The 21,047-nt window shown below is 52.8% G+C and overlaps 2 protein-coding genes across 2 annotated transcripts; both read left to right on the top strand.

Moving 5' to 3' along the window:
- Positions 1–5,124: 5,124 nt before the first annotated feature.
- Positions 5,125–7,633, top strand: CD79B (CD79b molecule). Its single transcript, XM_049768314.1, has 7 exons — positions 5,125–5,194; positions 5,734–5,784; positions 5,893–5,971; positions 6,440–6,834; positions 6,986–7,104; positions 7,310–7,351; positions 7,535–7,633. The coding sequence occupies exons 1-7, from the start codon at positions 5,125–5,127 to the stop codon at positions 7,631–7,633; spliced, it is 855 nt and encodes a 284-aa protein (XP_049624271.1).
- An 8,356-nt stretch (positions 7,634–15,989) lies between these two features.
- Positions 15,990–17,667, top strand: LOC126001118 (somatotropin). The gene is made up of 6 exons (XM_049768300.1): positions 15,990–16,004; positions 16,456–16,479; positions 16,573–16,803; positions 16,962–17,078; positions 17,192–17,353; positions 17,467–17,667. The coding sequence occupies exons 1-6, from the start codon at positions 15,990–15,992 to the stop codon at positions 17,665–17,667; spliced, it is 750 nt and encodes a 249-aa protein (XP_049624257.1).
- Positions 17,668–21,047: the final 3,380 nt, after the last annotated feature.

Below are 21,047 nucleotides of genomic sequence, written 5' to 3'. Positions count from 1 at the left end.
GTGCCCAGTTGCCCCTGGGAAGGATCTGGCCACACCCATCACAATTTTAAGAACTAAGGCCCTGGGTGAGGCTCCACCAAACCACAGAGCCCCTTGCCAGGTCAGGAATTGCCCAGGAAGAGAAATATCACAGCTCCAGAAACATGGGTGGCTGCTGAGTTTGGGCACAGTAGGCTGAGCTGTGGCCCCTGAAGTTCCAGTGTCTAGGCTCAGTTCCCTGGCTGGCCTCTGGGAGAGCAGGAGGGGATCCACTTAGGAGTTAGTTGTCTTTCTGAGAGGCTCAATTCAGGTGCCCATTTGATCTCTGGCTGAGCACTCAGGGAAGGGGGACCCCCTCCTCCATCTGTACCCTGGAATGCAGGGAGCTCCTGATCCTTTTCCCAGCACCCCCACCTCACTCTCCCTTTTCAACCTTCTCCCTCTGGGCATCCCTTAGTCTTGTCCCTAGTATGTTCGGGGTCCCTATGGGGTCAAGGGTCTACCCCTCTCCTACTATTCACCCCATTGCCTAATGTCCTGCTGCCTAAAAATTGGAGTGGGACACTTCCTTGAGCCCTGGCCTCTATTGGTACCTGGAAGACAGAGTCGGAGCCAGAGGAGGTTCAGGGGTCACTAAGTCACTTGTGTGTGTGTGTGTGCGTGCGCACTTGATTATGTGTGTTGTGCTGCCAGCTATGTTCCTCTTGCCCACACATGTATGTATATTGTATCTTTGTGTGTATGTTAGTGGTGCCCATGTATGAGTGCATATGCATGAACCTACGTCCCTCTCACGCTCGCACATGTGTGTGAATGTGCCTGCGGGTATTGTGGTGCGCCAGTCAGCCTGCATCTGGCCAAAGCACATGTCCACTGCATAGGCCCGCCCACACATGTGTGCTTGTGTGTGTGTGTGTGTGTGTGTGTGAGTGTGAGTGCAAGTGTGGCATATGTTATCATAGTTGCACTTGCATAGTCCCCTGGTGGCTTTAGTTCCTCTTCTGTGTCTTCTTGTTTCTCGTGAACAGTTTGGTTAAAACTCAGGAAGCAGTAAAACCTCCAAAACAACACGTGTGTGTCTGCAGATGCCCTCACCCCCCTCCTGAGCCCACCCACCCCCTGTCTCCACCCTGCTCCTGCACCCCTGCAGGACCTGCTCCATGGAAGGAGAGCCCCCTTCTTGCATCACACACTCCCACCCTCTCTGAGCAGTGCCCTGCCCTCCACCTTCCCAGTTCCTGCACCCCTACACTGGTGTAGCCCCCCCCATTGGGCTGCTCAGTGTCCCCTGGACCTCGTGCGGGTTGCACAGACCTGTCATCTGGGGGAACTAGGCAAAGTTCCTTTGTACAGTTGTTATAATAAACCTCCCGGTGCCTCTGCTTCACCTTCTTCCTTCTGCGCCTCTGGATACAGAAGTAGATGGGGGATAGCTAGGAGGGTGGGTGGTGATGGGAGCCAGGTGGGGAAGTGGGCATCTGGAGCCTGAGAGGGCAGGAGAAATAGGGTTCTCCTCCGTCGAACCAACTTTTGTCCTCCAGGTGCTAACAAGACCCAGCTCTAAGTTCCACGCTAAGTGCATAGGTCTCAGGATGGAAGGAGGGCTGCCTCTTCTCCTCCACTGCCAACAACATCCAGAGATCCTTGCTGGGCTCTCTCCCAACCCCTCCTCCAGGCACCCCCTTCACTTTCTGCCCCCCACCAGGGACCCCCGAGGTGCCTCAGTGTGTGTGTGAGCTGCCCTTTAGGGTCCCTGAGCCAGGATAGTGCTAAGAGGCTGGAGTTCAGCCCTCATCGCTGGGGTGAAATTCCATTTGGAAAAGTCTTTCTCCAAAGGCCCTGCCACCTTCCTACACAGCAGGTCGCAGGGAATTCTCTTCAGGGTATCTGCGCCTCCCTTTCCCTGCACCCAGGGGTTTCACAATACCCAAGGGGTTCTAGGAGGGCCCACAGGCCATTGTCTGTTTCCCCCACAGCTTCTCCCATGGCCCCTTTCCTCAAGCTTCAGGTGGAGGGGCCCAGGGTGTTCGTTGAGTCAGGGTGCCCATAACTACACAGCCAGTGCAGCTGAGCCTCTTTCTAGAATGAGAGGATGGGTGCCAGGTTCGCCTTCCTCTCAACCCCCTCCTGTGCCCTCACCCCCTCCCCTCATGCCCATTGTTTGCACGAGGCCTTCCTGGAAAGGCAGGTGGGTGTGGGTGCTGTTGGGGTGGGGGGGCAGAGGTGGGCGTAGGCTTATGAGCCACCTGTTCTGGGAAAGAAAGGGCGTCAAGGACCGAAAAATGAGTGCGGTGCTGTTGTCACCGTGGAGAGAACAAGGCGGTCCCACCGTGACAAATAACTTTGCTGGGGACAGGGCCTAACCCCCCTTTGCCCTGACCACCCCCGCAGCATGAATGGGGATGAAGTCCAAAGGCCACCATGGCAGTCCTGCCCACGGGGACGTGACATCTGTGTCTGCAGGGTGACCACCCCACACACCTGTAATTCCCAGTCTGGGGGGGCACAAAGCCAATAGGACCCCAAGAGGCAGACACACACACACTCATGTGGACCCCAATCTTAGAACACACTGGCCCCAAGTTTAGCCTAGGCCTCCAGCACCCAGTGGGGTTGCTAAAGGAATAGACTCCCAGATTGGCATCCCTTTTTTGGGGGCATTAAGCACCCCCCAACCAATGCCAGGGGCCTGGGATGCCCACGATGACTTCAGAAGATGTTTTTATTCCTGGGTTGTTTGTCCTGAGAACAGAACATCTGACAGCTTTTCAGAGAAATGTTTTTTCATGGGAGTCAGCCGTGCTACCATCACACTACGAGGTCTTCCCGAAATGTTTTTTCATTGGAACATCTGGAAACAACAAGAACCTCTGGGGCTGCCCAGAACGAGCTGTTCCTGCAGTGGAACCTTAACACCTGTTCCCTCCCCACACTCCACACCGGGGTGGCATGGCCCCATGGGGTCAGGGATGGTGTCAATCCCTGGCATCTTTAGTGCCTTTCCTGAGGCAGGGCCATCAGTCTCCAAACTCTGCCAACCCCATGGGCTGCAGGAAACAGGAGGGTGGCAGGGAAGGGAAGAGAGGACAGAGGACTCAGCACTCAGTATCATCTTCTCCCAGGGGCCAGATGGGAGATGACCAGTGAGGGTTTGGGAGAGATCTCAGTAGAGGCCTAGTAGAGGGCTTGGACATGTTCTCCCACTCCCTGCAGATTTTCATGTTGAACACCATGCGGGAGTCAGCACTGGGTATGGCTGGAAGGCCTGGAGCCCACCCAACATTGCTGACCGGCAGGATAAAGTCAGTGGGATGGGGTGGGGGATTTTGCATTTAAGAATGTAAGACATTGGGGCCGGGCGGTGGCGCTGGAGGTAAGGTGCCTGCCTTACCTGCGCTAGCCTAGGAGACGGACCGAGGTTCGATCCCCAAGCGTCCCATATGGTCCCCCAAGCCAGGAGCAACTTCTGAGCGCATAGCCAGGAGTAACCCCTGATCGTCACCGGGTGTGGCCCAAAAACCAAAAAAAAAAAAAAAAAAAAAAAAAAGAATGTAAGACATTAAAGGAATGACAAAAGGAATTATTAGGAAATAAAAAAAAAAGTAAGACAGGGGCCAGAGCAATGATGTAGTGGTAAGCATTTGCCTTGCACATGGCTGACCTAGGAAGAACCGAGGTTCAATCCTCTGGCATCCCATATGGTCCCCCAAGCTAGAAGCAACTTCTGAGCAAATAGCCAGACACCCTGAGCATCACTGGGTGTGGCCCAAAAACCAAAAAGAAAGAAAGAAGGAAGGAAGGAAGGAAGGAAGGAAGGAAGGAAGGAAGGAAGGAAGGAAGGAAGGAAGGAAGGAAGGAAGGAAGGAAGGAAGGAAGGAAGGAAGGAAGGAAGGAAGGAAGGAAGGAAGGAAGGAAGGAAGGAAGGAAGGAAGGAAGGAAGGAAGGAAGGAAGGAAGGAAGGAAGGAAGGAAGGAAGAAGGAAGGAAGAAGAAGAAAGAAAGAAAGAAAGAAAGAAAGAAAGAAAGAAAGAAAGAAAGAAAGAAAGAAAGAAAGAAAGAAAGAAAGAAAGAAAGAAAGAAAGAAAGAAAGAAAGAAAGAAAGAAAGAAAGAAAGAAAGAAAGAAAGAAAGAAAGAAAGAAAGAAAGAAAGAAAGAAAGAAAGAAAGAAAGAAAGAATTTAAGACAGGGGCTGGAATGATAGCACAGCGTTGTGTGTTTGCCTTGCACGCAGTCAACACAGGACGGACCTGGATTTAATTTTGGCATTCCATATGGTCCCCTGAGCCTGCCAGGAGTGATTTCTGAGCACAGGGCCAGGAGTAACCCCTGAGCACTGCCGGGTGTGGTCCAAAAACAAAAAATAAAAACAAAACAAAGAATGTAAGACTGAAGGGCTGGAGCAATAGTATAGCAGGTAAAATGTTTGCCTTGCATGCATTGGACCTGGGATCAATTCCTGGCATCCCATATGGTTCCCCAAGCACCTCCAGGAGTGATCCCTGAGCACAGAGCTAGGAGTAACCCCTGAGCACAGGCAGATGTGTCCACCCTCAAAACAAAAGAAAGTGAGGGCTTCCTCAAATCAACTTCACAGCCCTCTTCTGAGACCCCTCTGCTGTGGCCCAGCCCTCAGAACCCCTGAGAGTTCCAATGCAGAGGCTGTTCCCGCCCTCTGTCCACCCCCTTCAGCAAATTCTCCCAAGGCAATGCCAAATCTCCCTCCCCTATGCTGCATTTCAAAACCTTCTCTATCTACCCCAGGGTGATCCTAGAATCCAGCCCTGAGGCTGTGCTCAGTCTTAGGCCTGGTCCAAATGCCTTCAGCATCTTTGCACTGTCCTTCCCAGCTGAGGGCTTGGGGCGAAGACCACAGATGTGGGGCTGGACTGGCAGCTCCTGGGCAAGACCACCCCTGGGCCAAGCATCAGGGTAGGAAGCAGGAGCTGTTGTCAGAACTGGGCCTCAGCTGGGGGGACTTCAGAGCCTTTCAGCCCAGCTGACAGAGCTGGCCCTGCCCCCTGTCTCCCCTGGGCCTCCATTTGCATGGCAGGAAGAGGCGGGAGGGGTGGTTGCAGGCCCTGTAGGCAGTTACAGATTTGTTTCCCCACGTCTGTATCTCTGTGTCGGGCTTGGGAGAAGTGGGAGCATGGCCGGGCCACAGCTGATGCCCGTGGCCAGTCACTGGCTGTTGCTGCTGCTGTTACTGCTGCTGTCAGGTACGATCCCACGGCCCATCCGGCTCTATCCAGCCCCGTTCTGGAGGCTTCAGTCCTAGCCAGGCCTCCTGCTGCCTCTTTCTGTCTACCCAGGGGCTGGGGTGGGGGCTGGGGCTGGGGTTCACACTCCAGTGAACAGGCCCAAGGGTCTTTTGTGGCCTTCAGCCCTCTCTTGCACGAGGGCACCAGGCTAGGCAGGCATGGGGTGTGGAAGCAGAAAACCATATCCCTCTCACTGGTCCCCATGGGAAAGGCAGGACAGATCATCTCCAAACAGACCTGCAGGTTCCAGAAATGGGCCCCAGATCCAGGAGACTGGGGGGAGGGGGTGGGCGGGGGGGGGGGGCCAGGTTTCCCAGCTGTGACCACTCTATCTCACCCAGGGACCCTCTGATGAGTCAAAGCAGGGCTGGAGGGGACTGTCCTATGTCCCTGGTAAGGGCAGGAGGGGGACAAGGGGGGCCCCGGAGGTTTTGGTGTTGTGGGTGGGGCAGCCAGCCCTGACCTGCCCTGCCCACTCCCTCACTCCCTCCCTGCAGGTGAGCTGGTGCCCGCAAACAATACAGAAGGCTTCTACGAGGATTTCACAGGTAGGCAAGATGGTGCGGTCCAAGCCTTAGGTCACCACACTTACCCACCCACCCACCCCACCCCCCCACCCCCGTCTCCTTGGAGTCTCCCTCTCCAGCTCCCCTCAGCCACCATGCCAGCTCTTATCGCCTTAGACCTCATGCCCCTGTCCCATCTGCCATTGAGGGGCTGGGCCAAGGCCACCAGGTCCTGGGCTCACACTCTGCCCTCTGGGGAGCTACCTGGGCCCAGATCTTTGGGGACTTGGGGATGCACAGAAGCCTTTTTCTGAGAACATGCAAGAGATTTCTGGGAGCAGGTGGATAGGAAGAGTGCCAGGCTGAGAAAGGGAGGTCCAGAGCAGAGGGGACAGGGGGAGGTGGGCAAGGGGGTGGGGGAGGGAGGAGAGTCAAGAGCCAGTGAAGGGTCTGTCTGGTCTTCATTTCCTGGTGGGGGCTTTAAGGGTACAGGGTAGCCCATGGAGAGGGAGGAAGGAGCTGCTGGGCCCAGGCTGCTGAAGGGGCAGGGGGAGAATCTAGAACCATAACAGGGAAAACCAAAGAGAGGTGAAGGCAGTCAGGGAAGAATGTCCTGGGGGGTCTGGTCTGTGGCCTCTTTTCTGGCTCAGCTCCCCACACCTCTGTCTCCTGTCTGTTCTGCCCCCGATCCCTGCAGTGAGGCCAGTGAGGGGGGGCTAAGACCAGTTGAGGCCTGGGCAGCTGGCAGGCAAAGCAGCATTTTGATCCCAGCTATGGTGTCCACAGGCAGCCCTTGTTCCCTGATACGGCAGAACCCACGTTTTGTGGCCAGGAAACGTGGTTCCAAGGTGATGATCCGGTGCCAAGTAAAAACAGAGGACCAAGTGGAGTGGCTCTGGAAGCAAGAGGGGGACCAGGCGCCCAAGTTACTGACCTTAGATCCTCCAAGGATCTACCAGAACAAGACCCAATCGATTATCACCCTCATCATCCAAGGCATCCAGTACCAGGACAACGGCATCTACTTCTGTCGCCAGAAGTGCCCAGACAAGACCTCTCATGTGGGCTGTGGCACAGAGCTGCGTGTCATGGGTACGGGCACCCACCACCCTGCCACATGAGTTCCCGCCCACTCCCCCAACTCCAGCTCCCACAGGGCCACACTGGAGAGGAGGCTGTCCTGGGAGGCAGCAGGCCCACAGGGGAAGGGGAGACCCAATCTCACTGCCATCCTCCTGCCCAGGGTTCAGCACGGTGGCCGAGCTTCAGCAAAGGAACATGCTGAAGGATGGGATCATCATGATCCAGACCCTGCTCATCATCGTCTTCATCGTTGTGCCCATCTTCTTGCTGCTGGACAAGGTGAGGGGGTCAAAGGTGGGGTAAGAATGGCACAGACACGGCATATGAAGTGTTCCTTCTCCATAGCCACCCCCATAGCCATCCTCAGTGGTTCATTCATCCATGCAGCTGCTCCAGCCCAGAGTACCTGACCCTTGACCCCTGACCCCACCCCCCAGGCCAGTGTACCCAGCTAATCCTCCATCTCCCCATTTTGATCCACCAGGATGATGGCAAGCCTGGCATGGAAGAAGACCACACGTATGAGGTGAGGATTAGGGTAAGGGGGACCTAGTCTGAGGGCCCCACTCTGAATTGGTGGGGTGGTGGTTGGAATATGGCCAACTGGGTTCAATCTCCAGCACCCCGTATGGTCTCCTGAGCACTGCCAGGAGTGAGCTGTTGGGGTATCTGGGACGTGACCAGCACTGAGCTCCCTCCTCGTCTCTAGGGCCTAAACATTGACCAGACGGCCACCTATGAGGACATTGTGACTCTGCGCACAGGAGAGGTGAAGTGGTCAGTAGGCGAGCACCCTGGCCAGGAGTGAGGAGCAGCTGCCCAACCTGGGACCCCCGTGGGGTGCTCACTGCCTCAATTATGCGGAGCTGCCTAGCTCCTGGTCCACCTGATGCCCCCGGATCTGACCTTCCAGACCTGTCCGCTCCACCCCGGGCCCTGGACTCACCTCTCTCTCCCAGGGGCCTGCAGTAGAAGGCAGGTCCCATGGCAATGCCGAGGGGAAGGCTGAGTTGTCCAGACACAGACGAGACAGTCTTCTGGGAGTGCTGTGTCGGGCCCAGCAGGCTCTTTGTGGGGCCTACCAGGAGGGACTCAGCGCAATGCAGAGCCGAAAGGCCCCGACCTACCCCGTGCCTGCTTCAGCCCTCCCAAGCTTGCCCATCCAGGTCCCTAAACCTACGGAATAAACAATGTGTAGAGAAATCAGACAAGCCAATGCTATATGGGGAGGAGAGGGCTTATTTGGGTGGTGTGGGTACCTGTGGGCTCGTGGGGTACAGGGCAAGAGGTGCTAATGTAACCTAGACTCCTCAAAGACCATACCTCCCCTTCATCCCAGTGCCCTCCTTGCTCCCTCTGTTCTGGCCACAGGAGAAATTCAGCCTTGCTGGGTAGACAAATTCTCACCTGTCACTCCCTCAGCCAACCAGCGGCACCCGAGTCCCAGCAGCAGTTTCAGTCCCACTCATTCTAAGCCTGCAGTCCTTCAAAGCGTCCAGGAAGCCCTCCTGGGCTACTAAGTCTTGTTTGACCAGGCTCTTGTAACTTCTGTCTTGTGCTGCCCTGGTTGACTTGTCCACCAGTTAAACTCCAAGCTCCCTGAAGGTAGGCATTCCTTCCCCTACCTCAACTACACATACCCTCATTTTCCGACCCACACTAAGCCCAGCCTGGAAATTGACTTTCAAAATATGTTTTCAAGTTTGACCCAGAACTGTATAAGAGAAAGGTGTGAAGAAGGAGGCTGGTAGCTGGTAGGGGTCTCAGCAGACCTAGCGGGTACACAGACAGAAGGCTCCAATTGGATCCTTAGCACTGCAGGGCTTTCCATGAAGAGCTAGGAGTGGTCCCCAAACTTCTCCAGGTGTAACCTCAAACAAACAAAAAGATTCCAAAGGGAGAGGTTGGGGGTGAGTTTGGGGGTTATATTAGCACCATATCAGAAGCCCTCAATCGTCATTGAATCCCACAAAATGCTCCCTAGTGTCCTGCAAATGAGGGTAAGCTAGCTGCCCCTTTGGGGCTTCTGGAAACTACTCCCAGCAATGAACATCTACATAGACCCAAGCCCTACCAGGGATGGTTGCAGGTACCTGGCCCTGCCCACAGGGAGCAACCCATCTGCCTTTGCAGTACATGGACTCAGGTGGCATCTCCTCCTCCAGCACCCGTGGGGAACCCCAAGAAGAGGGGGGTTGTCTTGGGATAGGATTTCAGACTCTCCAGAAAGGCTGCTGCTTCCCTAGCTTGGGCTGCACCCCTGGAACCTGTTTTTGGACTCTCCAGTCAGTGAACTGGAGACCTAGACTCCTACTGCTTTGCATAGTGCTGCTAATTCTGTCCTCTCCACCAGGGACCCTGAGCAGGGCTGGGGGGAAGGGGGAGTCGTCACTTCTCCTCACAGAGGGTCTCCCCCACCATGGGCTGTTTACCCAGAAAATGCCTAACACCTCGCAATAGCAGGTTCCCCTGAGGTATCTCTACACCCCCATTGGCACTGACTTCCTGCTAGAACCCAGCCCAGCCCAGTTCTCTGCTGGAGGGGCTCGCACTAAGGAGGTCATTATGTCTGTCTTCTGGGTAACTGGCTCCAGTACTAACTTCGGCCCTGGAACAACTTTGTGGCTGCTATAGGCCTCGGGTCTCAGCGGCTTTATCTGCAAAAGGGGGCCCACAACAGCACCGATGTTACTTGGATGACCCATCTCTGATTTTGCCATATGGGTTAAAGGTGTCTGTATTTGTCTGCTCGCCCTCACTGTAGAAAACAGCCTTGGAACCTGTGTGCCCCGGGCTCCAAATGCCCTATGTCCATCCCCCTGTCTGTTTTGCAGAATGTATTTAAGCCCTGCAGAGCTGTGCCTCCTTTTTGGGAGGAAATTAGAAATTGGGAGAGGGGCTGAATAACCAACAGCTGTACACAGGCCATAGCTCCCCTCCAACCCAGTGGCTCCTTAGACCCTGTGAAGCCTGGAGACCAAACCAGGTGGGGGGAATTCTGGGAACACTGCCCCCATTGTTTTCAGACCTGCAATCCCTCCTGGAAGCCTCCCCAGCTCCTGGCCTGGGGCTCGCCCCTCCCCAGGCAGCTGCTGGGACCCTGGGCAGACACATGCCCCACTGCCCCCTGGGGGAGTCCAGCAGGTCCCTGGGGCCCAGGCTGCTTCCTCCTCTGCTCAAGCTTTACTTCCGGTTCCCCAGCTGCAGGTGCTGCTCAGCCTGGTGGCTCCCCAGGCTTTGGGTGTTTTTCCAGCAGAATCAGAGAGGAGAGAGAGAGAGAAAAGAAGATAAGTAAAAGCTGTGTCTGGGGCAAGAGCAGTAGTACGGAGCATTTGCCTTGTGCACCCCTAACCTGGCTTCCATCCCTGGAGCCCTAAGCAAGAGCCAGGTGAAAGCCCTAAGTATTGCCAGGTACTCATGTCTGCCCAAAGCCCCTCCTAGGGGCCCGGAGAGATGGCACAGCGGCGTTTGCCTTGCAAGCAGCCAATCCAGGACCAAAGGTGGTTGGTTCGAATCCCGGTGTCCCATATGGTCCCCCGTGCCTGCCAGGAGCTATTTCTGAGCAGACAGCCAGGAGTAACCCCTGAGCACCGCTAGGTGTGACCCAAAAACTAAAAAAAAAAAAAAAAAAAAAAAAGCCCCTCCTAGAAGCTGCCACAGGTAAGCAGAGAGCAAAGGGGAACCAGTGGAATTCAGGATCTTGAGCAGAGAGTGTCCAAATACCTGTATGCTGTTCTCCGTTTTCTTTTTTGTTTTTTTTTTTTTTGTTTGTTTATTTTTGTTTTTTTTGGGGGGGGCCACAGCTGACAGCACTCAGGGGTTACTCCTGGCTCTGTGCTCATAAATCGCTCCTGGCAGGCTCAGGGGACCATATGAGATGCCAGGGATTGAACCTGGGTCTGTCTCGGATTGTCCGTTTGTGAGGCAAATGCCCTACCACTGTGTCACTCCAGCCCCAGTTTTCAAATTTTTAATTTAAAAAAAAAAAAAGTCTTTTCTTTTGGGTCCTGCTTTTCCTGTCTCTCTCCAGTGGGACGTCCCACCAAGGACTGGGGCTCTTTCAGTCATAGAAGATTGAATATATGCAGTGTGTAATAGTGTGTGTGTGTGTGTGTGTGTGTGTGTGTGTGTGTGTGTGTGTGTGTAGGGGTGTGATTTGTGAGCTTGTGTGTGCTCAGAGCATCTATGGCTGTGCCACCTTCCTTTCCTCTTCTCTAGTCTGCTTTGTTAATGTGTTCATGGCTAAGCTTAGAAGTTTTCTCTTGGGCCCGGAGAGATAGCACAGCAGCGTTTGCCTTGCAAGCAGCCAATCCAGGACCAAAGGTGATTGGTTCGAATCCCCGTGTCCCATATGGTCCCCCGTGCCTGCCAGGAGCTATTTCTGAGCAGACAGCCAGGAGTAACCCCTGAGCATCGCCGGGTGTGACCCAAAAACCAAAAAAAAAAAAAAAAAAAAAAAGAAAGAAGTTTTCTCTTGGGACCGGAGAGATAGCACAGCAGTAGGGCATTTGCCTTGCATGCAGAAGTACGGTGGTTTGAATCGACATCCCATATGGCCCCCCCGAGCCTGCGGGGGGCAATTTCTGAACATAGAGCCAAGAGTAGCCCCTGAGCGCTGCCAGGTGTGACCCAAAAAAACAAACAAAAAAAATTTCCTCTTATTTTCTGGAACATGTCCTTTTTCTGTGTTTTTTGTTTGTTTGTTTGTTTGGTTGGTTGGTTTTTGGATTGGGGGCCACACCCAGAGGTGCTCAAGGGTTATTTTCTGGCTCTACATTCAGGAAGCATTCCTGGTGGGCTTGGGGGACCATCTAGGATGATGAGAATCGAACCCACATCAGCCTCATGCAAGGCAAATGCCCTCCCTGTAAAATCACCCCACACACCGTATCTCCAGCCCCAGGTGAACGAATTTGTATCAGGGTCGCACGAGAAACAATCCAGACTAAGCTGAAAGTGAAACACATGTAATCTGGCAGTCTTCTACCTAGTATGGCCCTGGCTGCCTGCTAGAACTACCATTTTTTATTGAATGCAGAAATCACCCCTGGGTGGGGCAGTAAACCCACCCAGGTTTACAAGACAAACTTTGTTTTGGGTAAACCAAGTTGAAAACAAACAGGTACAAAGACTGTATATAAAAACTGTTTTAGGTAGGGCCGAAGAGATAGTATGGAGGTAAGGCGTTTGCCTTTCATGCAGAAGGATGGTGGTTCGAATCCTGGCATCCCATATGCTCCCCCGAGCCTGCCAGGAGTAACCCCCTGAGCGCTGCCAGGTGTGAACCAAAAAATAAATTTTTTTTAGGTAAAATAAGATATAGCCCAACACTCCCCACTGTGCTATCATTTTGATCCATTCTGTGTTGTTGTACAGGGGCTATGGCTAGCAGTGATGAGGCCTGGGGCTTGTGGGTTCAGTGATGGACCCCATAGCCATGCTTGAATTCCACTATCATAGCCTCCCAACCCCTGAATATTGTTTGGCTTTTGACTTTGGAGACTGCCTGCCTCAACAACATGTAGACCCTTCTCAATGATAATCAGACATGGTACTTGCTCATTCCCTGACCCCTGAAGATGTCTGTGGAATTTTTTTTTTTTGGTAGGGGGGAGCCCACACAGTGCTCAGGGCTTACTCCTAGTTTACTCACTCAAGGATCACTCCTAGCGGTGCTCAGGGAATCCAATGCCTTGCCAAAGATGGAACATGGGTGAATTGCATGCAAAGCAAGTGTCTTCTTCCCTGCTATCCTCTCTTGGGCCCCATGAATATTGTTTTAAACTGGATATCCCAGGAGGAGCACAGACAGAAAGAGCAGCTGCCTCGTCCTCTCCAGCCAGCGCCCTCCTCCAGCCTTCAGCCCTCTTGGCAGAGGCTCATTGAGTTTTCGGACCCAGGACCGGACCGGGTTTTGCTGTTAGTTTTCCCTCTTCCTGCCAGCCTCTCTGGCTTCCAGCCCATCCTCCAGGACAGCTCTTGCAAAGTGAAGGCTCTAGTTATATTTATGTCACCATACTGTCCTGGTCACTTTGTTCTTGTCTCTCTTCCCCCTTGTGGGGTGATGCAGAAGAGAGGCACACCCCTGCTGCTTTGGCTCATCTAGATCCGCCCACCTGCAGGGAACAGGTTGGCATGAGAAGGCAGCAGTCCTAGGTGCAGAGTCGACTCCATTCTGCATGATGAGGGGAATAAGTGAGGGAGGCAGGGAGGAGGTTATTGGGGGACAAAGGTGAGCCCCATCCTTGCCAAGGCAGTCCCCACTGCTCTCTAACACTCAAAAGCGTACTGTACACCCATCTGTCAGCTCTGCATCATGGGGTGAGCCCGACAAAGTAGTGGTCTCTCTTCCCAACCCTCTTTGGCACTACCGGGATGGAACTTGGAACCTGGCACCTCCCACATGCAAGGCAAATGCTCCACCACAGAATCCCTCCTCATGCCCCCCCCCCAACAACACACAAGATAAGTACAGGAAGAGGGGAGAGCAGAGAGAGTTGAGAATCCAGCCTCAGAGTCTCCATTCCTATCAGGGGCTGAGAGAGGGGTCGTTTCCAGCTGAGGACACCTCCAGGAATGCCCCTCAACTTCCTATCACAATTAGGTCTGCATGCCCATCTCCCTGGACTACTTTGCCCTCCAGATTGCTCACATGTCTTCACTGGGCAGGCACCCCCAGCACACGGCACCCCACCCCTCAATGTCCTTCCCTGTGTTAGAAACCTCTGGTCAACTCTAGGGTCTGAGGAGAGACGGGAAGTGAAAGACTGAAACATGGACATAGAGGTGGGGGTCATAGATGTGAGGGTTCATAGGTATTGGGGTCTCAAATGTAGGGTTACAGACATAAGGTGACATAGAGTCACAGATGGGGGGGGTCACATTTTTCAAGGTGATGTGGGGGTCACAGATATAGGGTCACAGACATGGGGTCACAGGCATGAGGTGATGTGTATCACAGATATGGGGGGTCATAAACATGAGGTGATGTGGGGGGTCATAGATGTAGAGTCACAGACATAAAGGTCACAGACATGAAATGAAGTGGGGGGGGGGTCCCAGATAGGGGGTTGATGTAGCTGCTTTATTCACACAAAGAAGATTGGAGGCACTTTTTGGGGGGCCTGTGGGTCTTCTCCTGGGGATCAAATGCCAACATCACAACCTCCATGAACTCTCTTTTCAGTAGGTCTCTGCTCCCTGCCTGCAGTCAGGAAATAACCTTTTCCTCAGCAGCACCACTGCCTTCTAGAAGCTTCTGAAGAGCTCCAGTGGACAGTAGCAGCTGCTATCCAGAAGCTGAGTGACCATGGGCAAACAGCCCCTTTGTCTGAGTGTGAGGATCCTTGGTAGAAGTGGGGTCTCACAGACTGGCTCCCTGAGGATGCTGAGAAATGCTCCTCTCTGAGGGAATCCCCACAGAATGGGACTTGGCCCAATGCCTGAGCCAACTGGAAGTGTATTGGGGTGATCTCAGCTTTGGCCTCATGGTAGGCAGTGCTGGGAAGGGCTGGGGTCTGGGTGCATCTCAGTGACCAAGGAGAAAGTGCATTCCTTCCCTCTAGCAGAGAGAGAGCCCTGCACCAGACCTAGGGGAGGCTGCCCCAGAGCCCACCTAGGCATGCTCTTTGCTGTATCCTATTTTTGACTAGTGATGCAAGATCATTTTTATTGAATTAAAGTTTACTTAGGAAAAGGGTAAAAACCAGAGAGATAGTGTGGAGGTAGGGCGTTTGCTTTGCATGCAGAAGGATGGTGGTTTGAACATCAGAATCCCATATAGTCCCTCAAGCCTGCCAGGAGCAATTTCTGAGCATAGAGCAGGAGTAACCCCTAGGAGCTGCCGGGTGTGACCCCCTCCCCCCCCAAAAAATAGTGAAAGGGAATAAGAGGATTAAGTTTTAAGAGAGAACATATGCTTTTCCAGACTGGAAAAAGGCAGAAAGAGAGAGAGAGAGAAAGAGTTCCAGGAAGACAGTGGGCTTGAGAAAGAAAAAGCCTCTTCATCTTTGTTTGCAGGCTCAGTGGTTACTTCTGGCTTTGCATTCAGAAATCACTCCTGGAGGGCTCAGGGACTGTATGGGATGCCAGGGATCCAACCCTGGTTAGCCATGTGCTCAAGGCAAATGCCCTACCCACTGTGCTATTGCTCTGGCCCCTTCATCATATTAAAAAAAAAAAAAAGCACTGAATGTTTACAATCCCTTCCCACTGCTTTTTTGGTGATGGTGAAGATGCCCAAGCCCACACTCACACCTGGATGTGGTACCTGAACATTATTTTTAGCCATGAAGAAGACTTGGGGGTGTCTCACTGTGGTCTTGTATTCCTTTCATTGGGGTGCTTGCTCCCTGGCTCTCTGGGGCTCACCCCTCACAAATGGATACACAGTTATAGTTGAGGTGTCCATGCAGCTGGAAGTCACTCATGGCCCCAGGGAGTATAAAGAAAGAGCTGGGCAGCCAGATTGTATGTATGTGAGACACCCAGGGTTCAAACTCATGACTATACACTTGCAAGGCAGGTTCTCCGAACCAGTGTTTTCTCAAACTTTCCCTGACTCTCTTCCTGGCCACTTATTTCTTTTCTCCACTTCTTACTTTCTTCTATGGTTTAAGGCCCCCATTTATGCAATTTTGTGTTCTTTTTTTTTTTTTTTTTTTTTTTGGGTCATACCTGGCAGTGCTCAGGGGTCAGTTCTGGCAGTCTCAGGGGACCATATGGGATGCCGGGATTCGAACCACCGTCCTTCTGCATGCAAGGCAAACGCCTTACCTCCATGCTATCTCTCCGGCCCCCATTTATGCAATTTTTATCTATTGTCCCCTTGGAAAAATCTTGGGGGGCTCATCAGGGACCATGTGGCCCCTGGTAAGAAACGCTGCTATAATTCATTGCTGGACCTTAAATGTGCTCCATGTACACTGACACGTCTAGGCAAATGTGAAGGAGAAGACAATATCTACATAGCATGTCCTTTGGGGTGCTGTGCCCCAAGTTTCTGGATCACAGGAGGAATCAAAGTGGTCCCACATAGTCTTGGGGTTTCTATCCATTTGGTCACATCTCAGTGGCCTGTCCAAGGACCTCCAGTGTGAGCCCTTTGTCCCCCGGGGGGCTACATTGCTACATTTACAGGTGGTGTAGGGGCAGGCAGCATCAGCATGGCCTCTCGCTGGGTGGGGGGCAGTGAGGGAGGCAATCGGAGAATCTGGGGTTAGAGGGGACAGCTGGGGCAGAAAGGGAAAAGGCAGGAAACAAGGGGTGCACAGCTCTCAGGGGTAGCTACTGCAGGGCCCTCTTTGGGGGGGTCAGACTAGCCCCCCACACTAGTGGCCACCTTGCCAGAGAGCTTCTGGGTCTGGCTGTCCCCAGGGGTGGTTTCTCTGTACAGCACAGTGCTGGGAACAGAGGGGAGGGGACGAGCCTGGGGGAGCTCAGTGAGGGCAGCTGAGTGGGAGGAGGCTCTGAATTACCCATCAGCAGTGGTCCCTGTGCATAAATGTAGAGGGGACACGAAGGTGACAGAGGGGGCAGGGAGGGGACAGGGTATAAAAAGGGCCCCACAAGGGACCAATTCCAGGATCCCAGGACCCAGCTCCCCTGAGCCACTCCGGGTCCCGTGGACAGCTCACCCTGCTGCAATGGCTTCAGGTGAGCGCCCCTAAAACTCTCTAGGTGATGCAGGGTGGCGGACTACAGAGGGAGGGGAAGCTCTCTGTGGGCAAATGAGGGGGGTTCTGGCAGTGGGAGATACAGGCTCCTCAGCCTAACTCTGTTGCTCCCCAACATCACCCCCATCCCTATCTCTCCCCAGGCTTGCGCACCTCTGTGCTCCTGGCTTGCACCCTGCTCTGCCTGCCATGGCCTCAAGAGGTGGCTGCCTTCCCGGCCATGCCCTTGTCCAGCCTGTTTGCCAACGCCGTGCTCAGAGCCCAGCACCTGCACCAGCTGGCATCCGACACCTGCAAAGAGTTTGTAAGTGCCATGATGCTTGCCAGGAGAGATGAAACGAGTGAGGGAGGGTCCCCTCATTGGGACACAGTGAGAGGAGACAAACACAGGTAGGGAAGCCAGATGGGCATCGTCAGGAATGGGAGGACTTGCAAGTAAAGGGGTGTTGATCCCCTCCCCAGGAGCGTGCATACATCCCCGAAGGCCAGAGATACTCCCTCCAGAATGCTCAAGCTTCCTTCTGTTTCTCGGAGACCATCCCAGCCCCCACAGGCAAGGACGAAGCCCAGCAACGATCCGTGAGTTGGGGATCAATGCCCCTGTCTTTCTCAGAGGGTCACCCTCTTCTTTGGGGGGTGTCAGGGAAGAGGCCATCAGCTGTCCACTACCCATGGCTTCCTGCTGCCCGCAGGACATGGAGCTGCTCCGCTTCTCCCTGATGCTCATCCAGTCCTGGCTGGGGCCCGTGCAGTTCCTCGGCCGAATCTTCACCAACAGTCTGGCCTTTGGCACCTCTGATCGCTTCTACGAGAAGCTCAAGGACCTGGAGGAGGGCATTCAGGCCCTGATGCGGGTGGGTGATCTACCTCCCCGTACCTGAGGGACCCCCCTTGGAAGGGCAAAGTGGGTGCAGAGGTGAGACAGCTCCCTAGGACTCATTCCTTCTTCCTCTCTCCCTTTCTGCAGGAGCTGGAGGACGGCAGCCCCCGGCCTGGCCAGATCCTCAAGCAAACCTATGACAAGTTTGACACCAACCTGCGCAGTGACGATGCTCTGCTCAAGAACTATGGGCTGCTGTCCTGCTTCAAGAAGGACCTGCACAAGGCCGAGACCTACCTGAGGGTCATGAAGTGCCGCCGCTTCGTGGAGAGCAGCTGCACCTTCTAGTCTGGCCTTGCTGTGCCCCACCTGTACCCCAGGCCTCCCCTGACCCCCTCAAGGGCTACTGTCCTGCTCCTAATAAAAAGAAATTGCATCAGATGGTCTGTGAAAAATAATTCTATTATGGGGCACAGGGAGAAGGCCAGGGCCGGGACTAGGTTGGCAGACAATGAGGGGGGGTCCCAGGGATCCTTTGGGTCTCAGAGTGGTAGATAACTGAGCCGGCTCTCTGGATTCTGGAATGCAGGACGTTCTGGAATGCAGCCTCTCTTCGGCACCCCGAATCCACCCCCACCACTGTGGTTCCAGATCACAAAGCAGTTCTAGTTCAGGGCACCCTGATACAGCACCTGAGGCTTTGCTCCCTCCCCCGTCAACACCCTCACACCCAACCTGGCCCCCAAGGGTGAAAGAAATGAAAGCCAGCCAGGCTATTTAGAGCAGAGGCAGAACCCCCACAAGCGAGAGAGACGTGAGAGAAAACAGAGCGACCTTCCTGCAGGCACTTTCTCCCTTTTCCTGCCTCTCTGGGGCAGCAGAGTGGTCACCACAGGGTGGCCAGCATTCGTGGCAGTGTCTGCCCACGTGTTCTACAAGGCTCGGGCACAATCTGGTTGTAGCCAATGTAGTGCTCACACTGAGAGTGGAGGCAGGGACCTCTCTCTCTCTCTCTCTCTGTCTCTCTCTGTCTCTCTGTCTCTCTCTGTCTCTCTGTCTCTCTGTCTCTCTGTCTCTCTCTCTCTCTCTCTCTCTCTCACACACACACACACACACACACAGCATCACATTTTAAGTGGCAGAGCTCACACCCACCTGGTTGTGCCCTGAAAACGCATATTGGTGAAACCCATGATGTCCCTGAACTCCTGAAACTGTCCTTGGCATATGTGGGGGGCACCTGGAACCGTGGATGGCATCAGGATCAAACGCATGGCCTCAAGCAGATCCTATACAAACATATCCAAACAAACACTCTGGGCTTTTCAGAGGTCAGGGAGCAATTTGATCTAAGAGACAGGTTAAGAAAAAGTGAGGGAAAGAATCAGAAAAATTGTGACTTGATTATGCTCATGATTCAATGAGCTTCCTCATTGGTGAAATGGAAATTATAGCTAATCCTCTTTCCAGGCTTAGGTGAGATGCAGTAAAAGGAAGTGATTGGCATCACTCAGCCTTCACCAAACTGCAGCTGTTTTTGCACTGAAGCGTGGGGCTTTCATGTTTTCTGATGGGATGTTTGGATACTTGTTTCCACAACACAGGCTGCTTTCCCAATGCCATCTCAAATCTTTTTCTCTTTCCAAGTCAATTGAAAAGGATGGTAATTGATGCATTAGCTTTCATATCCAATCATCCTGATTAACATTGATCTGTAAATCAATACTTAGTTGCTCCAAGTAACTATTCTTCCAATAGGATTTGAGGAAATCACTAATTTTTTGACGATGCGAGGCATTAACTCCTAATCTTTCTGAAACGTTCAGAGAGTCCCAGAATATTCCAAGGGGACCACAAGTGAAAATCTTGTCAATGTGTGGGTGGGGGAGGCATCGTGGCTTGAGACTAGAGTGCCAACTGGCAGGACAGAGGGGTTATAAACAGGCAACAAGAGTTAGGAAAAGGAGCCAGAGTGATGGCACAGAGGTAGGGCATTTGCCTTGCACACGACTGACCCAGGAAGGACTGTTCGATCCTCTGGTGTCCCATATAGTCCCCCAAGACAGGAGCAAGTTCTGAGAGCATAGCCAGGAGTAACCCCTGAGTGTCACCGGGTGTGGCCCAAATAAATAAATAAAAAAAAAAAAGAGGAAAAGACTGAGAAACACCAACTTAAGTCATCCTCATTTTTTTTTTTTTGCCTTTTTTGCCTTTTTTATGTTTGTTTTGGGCCATACCCAGGGGAGCTGAGGGCTTACTCCTGGCTCTGTGCTCAAGGATCACTCCTGATCATGCTATGGAGACCATATGTGATCTTGGAATCTGGGTAGGCTGTATTCAAGATAAGTGCCTCATCCCTGTACTATCTCTCTGGACCCTAAATTCTTTGGGTAATCCACTGTTTCAACTCTTCTTTCACCTTCATAGAAAGTGATCAACAGTGATCACCTTCACTGCAGATGAGAAATACCTGGGAGGGGTATTTCATCAACTTGGGGTAACTTTTACTTATGAAGATTCTGGCTTTTTTTTTTTTTTCCATTCATTTCAGCTGTTGCACTGCTTGGGGATCCAAGCTTGGTCTTGGTGCTTGCTATGTGTTCTGCTGGGCAACACCCGTATCAGGCCTATTGAGACACTAACCACATGAGGTGGTGTTGGGGTCAAACTCATGGCCTCACACTTGCAAGTCAGGCACTCTACCTTTGAGCCACATCCTGAGGGCCCCAGACTTCTGATTGCATTAGTCTGGAGTGGGAGCCTGGCATATGTTAAAAGATCCTAAGGTAAAATCTGAGAACCCCACTGAGTTAGTGACTACAAAGACTGAAATACAAGTGTTCACAGCTCTCAGTGAAAAGAGAAGCAAAAGGAGATTAAATGTGGGTCCATTTCTAATTCAGAGGCATTAAAGCAAGCTCTGGGGAGGGGGGGTTGTGACGCAAAGGGCTGGAGCACATGCTTTGCATAGGGGAGCCCAGGGTTCAATCCTAGCACCGCATGGTCCCCTGAGCACCTCCTGGACTCACCCCTGAGCCCAGTCAGGTGTGACCCCTCCAAAAAAACCAAACAAAACAACTCAAAGCAGACAAACAAAAATGTCCTTCCCATAAGCCTACAACAAAAAGCTAAGTAGCTAAGTACTTGATTCCGCTCATGCCTACTCACTCCTAAGAGGTCCGGAGAGTAGTCAGATTCAGAGACTGAAAGTAGGATGGTGGTTGCCAGGGGTGGGAGTTGTTATTAAGTGGAAACAGTTTCGGTTTTACAAGATGAAACCACAGACTACCCCGTCACATAGTCACAGTCATGGCGCTGGAGATTGGCCACACACCAATGTGAATATGCTCCACTGAACGATCCATTTAACCAAGTTAGGCTGCTAAGTCTTCTGTTTCACCAGGATTCAAGAAGACATTTTCTAATGGAAAGTCAGTCTAAGGTCAAGTTGAGTGAGATTTACACAGGGAAGAACTTAATAGGCAGAGAGCAAGTCATCCAGACCCTTGGTTTAGTTTTTTTCACCTCCTGATCATCTTTTCAATTCACCTTCTCCTCCCCTGTTGGCATTTCTTTCATCAGCTCTGCTTTGGGCATTGTGCCTCAAAGGTATCTGTGAGGAAAACCAACTGTCCTTGAATCACAGGTGCTGCACTCCTGGTTTATTTTGTTTGTTTGTTTGTTTGTTTGGGTCACACTGAGCTCAGGGGTTACTCCTGGATCTATGC

Source organism: Suncus etruscus, chromosome 1 (genome assembly GCF_024139225.1).
Source record: "Suncus etruscus isolate mSunEtr1 chromosome 1, mSunEtr1.pri.cur, whole genome shotgun sequence".
Lineage (NCBI taxonomy): Eukaryota > Metazoa > Chordata > Mammalia > Eulipotyphla > Soricidae > Suncus > Suncus etruscus.
The sequence above is the reverse complement of the archived record's forward strand: the minus strand, read 5'-3'. Positions and strand labels throughout refer to the sequence as shown.